General features: G+C 43.2%; 1 protein-coding gene across 3 annotated transcripts in view; it reads right to left on the bottom strand.

Moving 5' to 3' along the window:
- Positions 1-570: 570 nt before the first annotated feature.
- Positions 571-11,669, bottom strand: part of LOC121681553 (semaphorin-4B-like) — an 11,467-nt gene continuing 368 nt past the window's right edge. Inside the window, exons 1-15 of one of the 3 annotated variants that reach the window (XM_042061350.1) lie at positions 11,562-11,669; positions 8,388-8,825; positions 8,012-8,172; positions 7,809-7,871; positions 6,821-6,919; positions 6,467-6,578; positions 5,872-5,988; positions 5,401-5,537; positions 4,815-4,990; positions 4,476-4,626; positions 3,989-4,199; positions 3,381-3,496; positions 2,995-3,152; positions 2,712-2,800; positions 571-2,509 (exon numbers count right to left, since the gene is read on the bottom strand). The exon at positions 11,562-11,669 is cut by the window's right edge and continues 368 nt beyond it. In XM_042061350.1, the coding sequence (XP_041917284.1) occupies positions 1,794-2,509; positions 2,712-2,800; positions 2,995-3,152; positions 3,381-3,496; positions 3,989-4,199; positions 4,476-4,626; positions 4,815-4,990; positions 5,401-5,537; positions 5,872-5,988; positions 6,467-6,578; positions 6,821-6,919; positions 7,809-7,871; positions 8,012-8,172; positions 8,388-8,538 (2,457 nt within the window). In that variant the 5' untranslated portion in view covers positions 8,539-8,825; positions 11,562-11,669 and the 3' untranslated portion in view covers positions 571-1,793. Of the gene's footprint in view, positions 2,510-2,711; positions 2,801-2,994; positions 3,153-3,380; positions 3,497-3,988; positions 4,200-4,475; positions 4,627-4,814; positions 4,991-5,400; positions 5,538-5,871; positions 5,989-6,466; positions 6,579-6,820; positions 6,920-7,808; positions 7,872-8,011; positions 8,173-8,387; positions 10,048-11,561 lie in introns of those variants that run through there. The other 2 variants (XM_042061349.1, XM_042061351.1) reach the window with 2 other exon arrangements.

The raw sequence follows: 11,669 nt of genomic DNA, 5'->3' as shown, positions 1-11,669 counted from the left end.
GTGCAAACAATCTTGGTTTCGTTTCTCATATTTTCACAGATTAAAACAGATGTTAAACATGCCATGTCAATTTCTCATGAGTACATTTCAAGTGAGTGTAGGGCTCTTTAAAAGAACAGCATTAGCCTATATAGGTTAAAGAGCATCCTGTAGGATTGACATCCATGCAAATCTCTTTCTGTAAATAGATACGTTTGCGCCAGCCTTAATGGCTACTCTAAACAATGATGATATGTGTCCATCTATGAACATGGTCATAATATACAAATTCGTCTGGAAAGGTGTCTCTCCATGCAAAAACGTACTGTAATACTGACAAGCATTGGGTAGACAGACAGGCAAAACTCTACTTCCCATGACAACACAACTCTTCACTCATGTTGCAAATAGGCTATTGAGATGAGTTTACAATGAGGTGTTTACTATTTACTGTTTCATTGTTGTTTGTCATTACACTGGACTGATTGTGTATTTCTTCATCAGGGAGAGTGTTGAGATGAAGAAAGAGGATATAAGGATGAATATGGATGTCTCCCTACATATCACAAAAAGTGACTCCACTTCATGTAGTAATGTTCCAAAACATTTTCATTGGATGTAATAAACCAAATAAAGTGCAAAAACAGTGAAGAACAAGCAAAAGTAATATGTCAGTATGGCTCAGAACTTACAGTACAATCCACACAAACACACACTCAATTGACTCAAAGTAAACACCAAGACTATGTGTAGGTGAGTCTGCACGTGAGTCTGTGGATGATAGAGGGATAGAGACTCAGAGCAAAAAATAAAAAAGATGAACGGATGAAGAGTACGGAAAAAAGAGGAAGTAAAATGTTTTTGGGAGCAATAACAGGAAGTTTGGTAGTTAGGCACACAGTATAAACCAAATTATAAGAGTAAAACTCAATATAGAATCCTTCTGAGTAATTTCTTACAGTAGATTTTCAACTTACACTGAAAACAATATTATAAAACTCTCAAACAGAACCCCCTGTTTTCTTCTGTCTTCAGTGGAGGGACTGTGAACAGATATAAAAAAACTACTTCCAAAGACCTAATCTGTGAGCGTCACATTAAAATAACAGCTTGTTAATACTCTTCTAGTACACATACATTCAGTGGTGAGTCAAAAGGTCTTTGTCAGAAGCCAGTGCAAATTATTACTAACAGAATGTTGTGCCATATTTAACAGTCTCACAAAATAATATCAAGATGATATGGAAGGTCATATATCACAACACAGAATGTGTGCGTTTTAAAGGTGTAGGTTTTTGAAGTTCCGCAACAATTGAAGGTTCTAAAATTCTATGTTGAATTCAATGAACCCAGATATTCTTTAGAACGTTCATTTCTCAACATTCCCTCCTTTAAGGGTTAAGATGCACTTCTGGTCATTTTGCAAGGGAAGGTCAGATCTAACTGGTGTTAGAACCTCAATGGTTAGTCTGCTGAGGAAGATACCTGTGGCCTCTAAAAAGATCAGACCGGTCATTAAGATGAGAACACATTACAGTAAAGCTCAGAGGGATAGTGATGTCCAGTCTCTGTAATGGAAGTCTGCTTATCAGGGTTTTGCTCACAGTAAAATGACGAGGTAAAACCACACAGGTAAACAAACAAGTGAGACATGGTGGTGGTTAAGGACTACACTCAGTTCTGACAAGTCGTCTTAGAGTGTTTCTGAATATCATCTTCACATTAACTGTGTGTGAACATCTGTGTGTCTTTGTATGCGTGTGTGTGTGTGTGTGTGTTTGTGTGTGTGTGTGTGTGTGTGTGTGTGTGTGTGTCTACACTATGGAGTCTTGAATCTCAGATCCCAGTCTGACACGAGGCCTAGGACAGATGGGAGAGTTGTCTCCGTGAGTCTGTGTCTCTGTGTGCGGCTGTGGGTGAGTGGGCGTGTGAGAGTGTGTGTGCGTGTGCGCGCAGTAGTTCTCCTCCAGTGTCTGATAGCCCTTGAGTTCAGATGGAGTGGTCGGGATGGAGCCCCCATTCAGTGGCAAACTCTCGGTTGATTTACCCACAATCCTCGGCTTCTGTTGCTGTGTGGGTGGCACCCTTGCCCGGCCGTACACCACGCACACGCCGAAGCACAGCACACACACACACAGGAGCACACACACTGCGATCAGCTCTGCGCGGTAGGTCTTTGCAGTCGCCCATGGTGAGTGAGACCGATCGGGCAGAATAACTGACTCCTCCTCCAAGGGATGTGGTGCTCTTGGTCGACCAATAGGAGTGGGTCTCTGGACTCGTGGCTCCGCCCTCACACAGTAATTGGCCAGGAGTTGCTGAAAACCACGTTCCTCTGCCCAGCATGAGTAGACTCTTTCAGCCCCCTCTATGCCGCCAACCACTAGCCCACCCTCTGGACCAGGAAACAGAAAGTGAGGCGTGCTGGGGCTGTATGACCATGTCCTGTGTGCATGGTTAGACCGTAGCTTGCATGGAAGAACGCGGAAGGTGTTGGCAGGTACAACGACCACCTGACATGCAGACATGTCTGAAAAAATTCAAACACACACACATATACTAACATATATCAAACTGGATGTTAAATGTATTTATAGATAGATAGATAAGAGAGATAGATAGACAGATAAGATACTTTATTCATCCCAAGGGAAATTTTTTATGTGTGGGTGTGTGTGTGTGTGTGTGTGTGTGTGGGTGTGTGTGTGTGTGTGTTTGCGTGTGTGACTCACCGAGGCTCTGTGACTTTGCAGAGCGTGGGGTGGCTGTGATCTTACACAACAAGGATGGGTCTGCATTTTCAATGTCCTGCTGCCACTGCCTGGGTAGGAACGAGAGATACAGATGTGTGAATTACACTCAAGGGTTACAAGAATTTTCCATTTATTGTAATAGTTGAGTAAAAACTAAAATGACTACTGTGTGGGTAAATGTGTGTCTGTGTCTCTGTTTATTGAGTGTGTGTGTGTTTGAGAGGGAGAGTGTGCATAATTGAGTTTCAGTTGTAGGGCTCACCCCCGTGGCGCGGTGTGTGTGAGGTCAGCACAGCGTGTTCCGGCCCAGGCGCAGTACGGGTCTCGCGCCAACACACACTCCCCACAGGTCCGGTGAGCCGAGCAGTTACTCACACTCAGCTGCAGAACGGCCGAGTAGGAGGACACAAACAACACACCCTACACACACACACACACACACACACACACACAGACAGAGTCGTTAGAAATAGTTGGATCACGCTCACTCCCTCTCTCTGTCTCTCTTTGATTCTCTCTGTCTCTCTCTCTCTCACATACACACACACAAACACACACACACACACACACACACACACACACACACAGACACACACTTCCACAAGTTTTAAGCCCACACCAACAGACAGACAGACACATGCGCATTACCTTGCTTGAGTCCAATTCAATGTGTTGTATAGGCTGTTGCCTTGGAAACAGTGTGATCTCTTCAATAATGTGTATGTTGTCGGCACAACTAACAGCCTTATGCAGTCGTCCGTCATCTACCAAACACATAACACAACACAACAGCATTATCCAATCTCTGCTCGGCATACTGCAATAATAATGCACAATACTGCTACTTCAGTCAATAAATCATTAAGAGCCAATCACATAACACACAACTTTGTGCATTGTCTATTTAGAAACACATGTAATTTACTATTACATCACATGAAACAAGATCGAACAATCCAAAGTAAAAATAAATCCATGTATGAACAAATCCAGCAAAAAAAAAAGACAAAGCACTCGTCTATGCAAAAAAAGTTTAAAATGACTTTATTCAAACAGGAAAAGTCAAACATGATTAAAAACATATACACCTTGACGTATTTCGGCATCCAGCCTTCTTCATGAAGTGCATGTTTTTTTTAATAATGTTTGACCTGTTTCTAGGCATCTTATGTCTTTTAAACAAGTGTGTCTTTTTGCTAAAAATAAAAATGACTGCAGCATCCGCCAACAGTGACTGAAACCGTACGAACACACACCTGTTCCCAGAAACATCACATCATAGACCTTCCGCAGGCCCTGGACTCTCTGCACTGCAATCTGTGTGTAGCGAACACTCTGTGTGCGTAGCAGTGGAGCACTGCGGATCACTCCATCCATGAGGAAGTGGTCCTTCACAAAGTTCAGCACTTTATCAGGCATATGCAGGGATGACTCAAACCCCATCTCTCTCACAGCACTGTTCACACACTACAGAAAGAAAAAAAAACAGGGACAGTCAAATTCTGACTATTGTATATATACTTACTATATGTAAGCTACCTTTAACGTTATATACATACTGCATATATGCTTGTTTTAGAGGTAATTATGAAAACACAATCAGTGTGAATGTGTGTGTATGGCCATATCTGTAGAAAGCCATACACAATACACTAATGTGAGTGTCTCCTTACAGCTCTAGAATCTAGACAGATTATAGGTGTGTGTGTGTGTGTGTGTGTGTGTGTGTGTGTGTGCACTTACCGCTCCAGGACGTGGTTCTGGAACAGGTTGAGTGTGTGTGGTCCAACGTTGTGTTTCTCGGTTCAGTTCTCGGTATCGGCCATTAAATACACTGTCCACATGCTTCATACTGAAAACACACACAGCCGAACTCCCCCATGCTCCTTTATGCCTAAACACACACACACACACACAGAGGGAGACCTTTCATGTCACCAGAGCTTCAAAAAGTTATGTGTCAAAATGTTTTCTTGTCAACAACACACTTTTCAGATGCATATTTACATGCATATTTACATTACATAAATGTACATAGTCATACACACATGGACATTGTTAAAGATGGACACAAATACACACCACTGTGAGGTGAAGACCGCATAGAGCAATGTGTGTTCTCGGCTTGGCGCAGTGTGTATGAAGACGTCCTGCACGATGTTGTAAGGAAAGCCGTCATCAGGCAGAGAGCACTGCAGCTGGGCTTTCAGGAAGGTCGTCCACTTCTTCTGAAGGACCCTCTCACCACCCTCGTCATCCTATACATAAATACACACACACACACACACACACACACACACACACAAACACACACACATATGTGTGAGCGTGTACCCACACAAACACAGAAGTATTCATAATTATAGATGCAAATGAACTCAGTAAATGAACTCTTCATGAGATTTGCACACATTCCACAAATAGAAACATAAACACAATAAATCTAAGCAGACAAATCCCCTTCCCGTTATACGTAGGCAACTTCCCATAAGCATGGAAACACACAAACACACACACACACACACAGAGAGAGTCCATTCATACACATATTATGGTCTTTAGCATTCACAGAAGTCAGGATTGAACCCTTCTGTCAATGTACAACACAATGTGCAAACACAGTCACACACACACACACACACACAAACACATGCATAGTGTCCTTTACCTTACAGACACGTGCTATGCGGGACACAATGGTGTTGTCAAAGAAATCAAACTCTGTTCCAGTTTCACTGAAGAAGAAGTAGATCTCATCGTCTTCATCAGTACCCGGCATGTATGCAGATCCCACAAATACTGGATCTGAACGCACACACACACACACACACACACACACACACACACACACACACACACACACACACACACACACACACACAAACACCCGTCAGTACCCTGCATGTATTCAGATCCCACGTATACTGAAAATTATTAGTATTTCCATACTGTGTTTTGTGTGGTTTCACAGTTCTGTGTGTTTATCTTCCACTGGTTTGAACAACTGAAGGAGGCCACTGACCAAAATGTTTTGTTTGCTATGAAATACTTTTTTTCTAGAGCAGACAACAGTTTGCAGACTGTCCCTTGCTGTAGCCCTTGTGTGTGGGATGTGTGTTATCTCCACTCTCTTGTTTACCTTCCAGCCAGTTAAGGGAGTTGTCGGTTTTGAGAGCAGCTCCGGTGCCCAGGCTCTTAGAGATGGTCGGCTCATTACCCTGGAAATTACTCACAGTCCCAGTATACAGCATCCCATCTGCAACAAACAACATCATTTATCATTCAGTGTGTGTGTGTGTGGTGTGTGTGTGTGTGTGTGTGTGTGTGTGTGTGTGTGTGTGTGTGTGTGTGTGTGTGTGTCACGTTCGAAAAGCATACCACCTATGGGAAGATCTGAGGCTTATAGATGACCACCCACCTAGAGCGGTGGTGACCCTATGACATCAAATAGCTTTATAGCCAAAGCGTTTTAAGCCTTTGTGACAATTGTTTATTTCCAGAGAAATACAACATTGTATGACTTGCTCCATAACCTCACATCTCACTTTATGGCCCTGCACTCTGGACGTTCTCTATGTTCTGGGTGTGGCGAACAGATGATTGATCAACATCACGTCTATGTCACCAAACTGAGTGCACTCTGTGTGTGTGTGTGTGTGTGTGTGTGTGTGTGTGTGTGTGTGTGTGTGTGTGTGTGTGTGTGTGTGTGTGTGTGTGTGTGTTTTTATGTGCACCTGCAATGACAGCAGTGTTCTGGTACTCTGGACTGAAGGGACAGCGGCTCCGCCCATCCTCCATGAGAACCTCTCCCTGATCGTCCCTCAGCATGGAAAAACTAGCTGCATTCTACAAACACACACACACACACACACAGCAAAATATATGGCATCATACACATAAAAAAACTAGAAAACTAGCTGCATTCTACACACACACACACACACACACACACACACACACACACACATACACATACAGAGCAAAATATATGGCATCATACACATGCAAAGGTCATAGACACACATAAAGAGTTGCTAGGTCATTCTAAGGAAATTGAGAAAGAGAGAGCGAATGAGATTCTCACTCACAATGTAAGAACAGGTGGGGCTGAAAGCGTAGGTTCCACACGCGTACAGATGTGTGTCGTTCAGACGCAGTAAGAGCTTGATGTAGTTGAAGCAGTCTTTCTGCAAACAAAACATCTTAGTGCAAGATCTCCAAACTGTAAATATAGCATGTGCTACCAGTAGCTACCACAAGGGGGGATGCTCCTGTGCCTGACTCAGTAGGATTTATGTGAAAGACAACATGCTGCTAGGTCAGAGCATGTGTTACTTTGTGAAAAACAAAGCATATGCTTGTAGCAATGCTAGAGATTTCTGGCGAGATGCACATGGGAGTTGGAGAATGAGACTGAGTGCCCACGCCCAAACAAACAACCTCAGTCATCAGAGGGGTGCACTACAAAGCAAGGTTACTGGCTTACCCCTGGAGGTAACAACACGTCCTTTTAGAAACAATAGCTGCTCAGTGCAGTGTTATTTTAGAGATCAAAGGTTACTCCCACAATTACCTGAGTTAGTTTGTTGCCTTAGCCACGTTGACACCAGACACTTCTCAATTGAGAGTGGGTCTGGAAAAGGTTCATTGACTTACGACTTCAAGCAGGGGCGTAACTAGCAGTGAAATTAAACTTAAATTGGTGCATTAAACTCTTACCCATTTGTTTCAGAAGTGGTAAATGAAAGTTTTAAATGCAGTTGTTTACTTAATTCCAAAAAAATACACGTCCATGCCGGAATAGCGTTTGTATTTGCATGGCCATGTTTTAGGGACATTGGAAATGTGCTTCAACTTGCCAAAGGTTCATATGGGTATTCCCAGGCTACTGTTATCTCCCTTTGTAGCACAGTCCTCTGATCTTAATGGATCTGCTGACTTGAGCGTCTGTGTTTTTCTGCCATGCTATGTTATTGATGCTGAACGTCACATAGGAGGCTGTGTTGAGAGTGCTGTGTTGAGAGTGCTGTGTTGAGAGTGCTGTGTTGAGAGATCTCCCTCCCTCTTTCGACTCACCTGCAGGTCTTTCCCTTTAAAGCCACACTCCTTTCTCTTCTTCTCAGGTGTTTCCCATGACAACTGAACATAACGCACACACACACACACACACACACACACACACACACACACACACACACACGCAAGGGGTTAAAACAATTAATAATACCAATTGGCACACAAATACAAACACACAAATCCACACAATCACACATACATACTGCCTTTTGTTGAGAGTGTGAGGTGATGTCATTGACGTTGAGGGCAAACAGCATGTCTCTGGCACCCACGTAAAGTGTGCTATCTGATTGGCTGAGCAGCAGCGAGGTGTAATTAAACACTCCAGCAGGGGAGAACTGTCTGACAGCTCGCTCCTGAGAGTCTGTCAACAACAACAACAACAATCTTACAAAAAATGCAACTAACAAAACAGAGAAAAACATTGAACCATAACTGTGAATAGAAAGGTGCTTAAAACAAAATAAGTAAATCACCACACACAATATACAAGAAACTAAAGGACCTTACCATAACAATGTTCTACCAAAACACTACAACACACACAACAACAACAACAATAACAATTCTGCTACTTACGGTAGGGGAAGCTGATGCGAGGAATGACATCATCATTACTTGCCACTGCTATGGTGGCCAGCAGCAGAGACAGCGCCCATGGGAGGAGCAATGTCATGGTTACTACCTGTATGGCAACAGAAGACTCAAGGATGGCAGTTTTAGTTGGCATGGCAACTCCCGCCTGCTAGCTTGGAGTGTTTGTACACCAGAGCTCAAAGGAATTCATCAGGCAAGTTTCTACTCCGTGTGTGTGTTAGCGTCTGTGTGTGTCTGAGTGTGTATGTTTGGTGATTCAGAGTGAGCCTTCAGGCATCTTTAAGGATGCTGTTAGTCTCCAACTTGAGAACATCCGTCCATTTCTCTGAACCATTTCAGGGGTCACAAGCATGTGCAGGGGCATCCACTGATCCAGTCAACAAGCATTCTGACAGCACACGGCTCTCGGATACAATTCTCCTAGAACAGAAAAACAGCAGCCCGCGCATTAGCCTAAAGGACTTCATTAAAATATATCTTTCCCTCAGTTTCTTGCTCTCTAAGGGAATGGATGGAAGTCACAGTCTCCCACACATCAAAACACACGCACACACACACACACACACACACACACACACACACACACGCACACACACAATTCTGGAGCGCTGTATAAACAATCCCCTAAAGGAAGAGGTTCTTAAAAAGTTTGACAAACTCCAGATTCTTTTCATCACACAAATGTGCACACACACACACACACACACACACACGCACACACACACGCACACACACGCACACACACGCACACGCACACACACACGCACACACACACACACACACATAGGGATCTCAGAATGAGTTCAACTGCCTGATGCAAGCAGTCTGGCAAGACATGGAAAGGTCACTCAGGTTACAGTGAGTGACGCACAAATAAGTACACACACACAGAGACTCACACACATAATCATCCATGAGACTGTCGGCCATTAACGCACCACTAAAGGATCTGTTTTTTAAATCTGAATCAGACAGCTAGTTCCTTCCATCTGGGAACAAGAGCAGTTTTCTCTTTAACGTGGCTATTTTTAAGATGACCTGTGGCTGCCCTTTCCACCTTTATACCACTGACCACTTCCTATGATGACACATACTTAAAGCAATAGTCGTCTCATCAGCCCGCGTACATTAAAGCAATGATGATTCTGACAAACATCAGGACAATGATAACTCTGTACTTTGAGTGACATGAGAACAAAAGAAAGCATGCTTTTAGTAACCTCTTAACAATAACAACTCTTTACTGTAATCTTTACTCTCAGTAAAATGTGGACAATAACTGTAGTCCGAGTAACACTAAGGAGCTGTTGTTGATACTTTACATTTTTAAAGCAATCGAGGAAAACTCTAACTGACTATTCCTAAACAATATTTACATTAAAGCAATTGGGAAACACTCTTGACTATTCCGAAACAATATTTTTGGTAGGAGTGGGAATCATCTCCGGCTGGAAAGGAAATATTAAAGTTTAATCATGACATTAGTGGCTGGAAGAGCCGTACCTCATAGCCTATGCATGAGTGAGGAGGATACATAAAAAGATGTGACATGTTATGGCTGTAGAAGTTCCGTGTACACACAAGAGAATGCTGTGTGTAGGATATATATTTATATATTTGTCTGTGTGTGTGTGTGTGTGTGTGTGTGTGTGTGTGTGTGTGTGTGTGTGTGTGTGTGTGTGTGTGCTGTGTGCGTGCATGTGTGAAAGTGTCTGTGTCTGTATGTATTTGGATGCATAGTTTCAATCTGGACAATTGGACTTCTGAGCACATCTCGATGTTTGTGTCAGTGTTTGTGCGAGTATTTGGGTGAATGCTGGTATGAGTGTGTACAAGTATGAGACAGGACTCCCCAGCTCCAGTCTGATAAAACTTTAACACTGATTCCCATATGATCTGTCAGCGGGCCACTGGAAATAGACCACCGTCCCTTGGGACTATCATTACTCAGACTTTTCAGAGGGAAAAGACAGCATGCCTAAACTATGTGTGTGTGTGTGTGTGTGTGTGTGTGTGTGTGTGTGTGTGTGTGTGTGTGCGTGTATGTGTGTGCGTGTTTGTGTGTGTGTGTGCGTGTGCGAATATGTGCGTGTGTGTGTGTGTGTGTGTGTGTGTGTGTGTGTGTGTGTGTGTGTGTGTGTGACAGAGATGAAAGAAAAAAGCAGCAAGGCAGAAAAATGAAAAGGAAGCGCTACATGCAGTTTATTTGAACAAATATTCTGGCTCATATTTTGCAGATCCGTGGGCATGGGCAGCAACATGTGAATTGCTAGAGGACATCTGCAGGACTCTGAAGTGTCCCCTCTACATTGCAATTATGTCTGTACACACACACGCACGCGCACACACACACACACACACACATATGCTCTCTATCGCTCTCTCTCTCTTTCTATCGCTCTCTCTTTCTTTCCTTCTCCTGCTTCCCTCCATGTTCACAGACTGAATCTCCTCCAAAAATCCTCTCTATTGCCAAAATGAAAAACAAATAATCTGGTATGTAGGCGGTGACAGACGTGCATAATGAATGGCGCATAATTTCTATAATGTGAACAGAAATCCTTTTACAAACACTTTAACTATGTCTCCACTACTCCACACTGCACCGATTATCATCTCGTAGGCAAATCCTGCTCGGGTGTGAGGAGAGGGAAGGTGTTGTTCTAACTGATGACATGACAGCTTATGCAAACATATGAGGATGTGAAGACCTACCCCTTCCCCTCACCTAAGTACTAACACCACCACTAGAATCCCTGGCAAACCAAATAACGATAATTATTGTTATATTTAATGCATTGAGGACGCGACAAGAAAGACATTATGAATATGCACAAACTATGGATACAGAGAAGGAAGACCAGCCTGCAGCAGCCCCGTGAAGAATAAACAGTTTTGCGCTTGCCGTAACTTTTAGTTTCCTTATTTGCAACTAGGCTATAAAGAGCCCCCCCCCCCCCCCTAACATCGGAGTGAGCCAGCGCACGTGTGAAGAAGACTGTGTTTAAAAATAAACTCAACATGTCTGATAACAACAGTCCTAACACCTCAAGCGTTCTGTCTGCATCCACTAGGTACTTCGACTGAAATGAGTAGGCACGATCGTAAGGCAATGATCCTACCATTTTTGGATAAATGTCAAGGAAACCAACTCACCTACTCCGTAAGTCTCAGATCAAATGTAGGGTAGCCTACCTGTTAAAGAAGAATTGCAGTGGGTTGATAAAATGTGCTGTTTAGCTCCAGAGTTGTTTATTTGTCGTG

The sequence above is a fragment of the Alosa sapidissima genome, chromosome 14, assembly GCF_018492685.1.
Source record: "Alosa sapidissima isolate fAloSap1 chromosome 14, fAloSap1.pri, whole genome shotgun sequence".
Taxonomy (NCBI): Eukaryota; Metazoa; Chordata; class Actinopteri; order Clupeiformes; family Clupeidae; genus Alosa; species Alosa sapidissima.
This window is presented reverse-complemented; position numbering and strand designations above follow the sequence as displayed.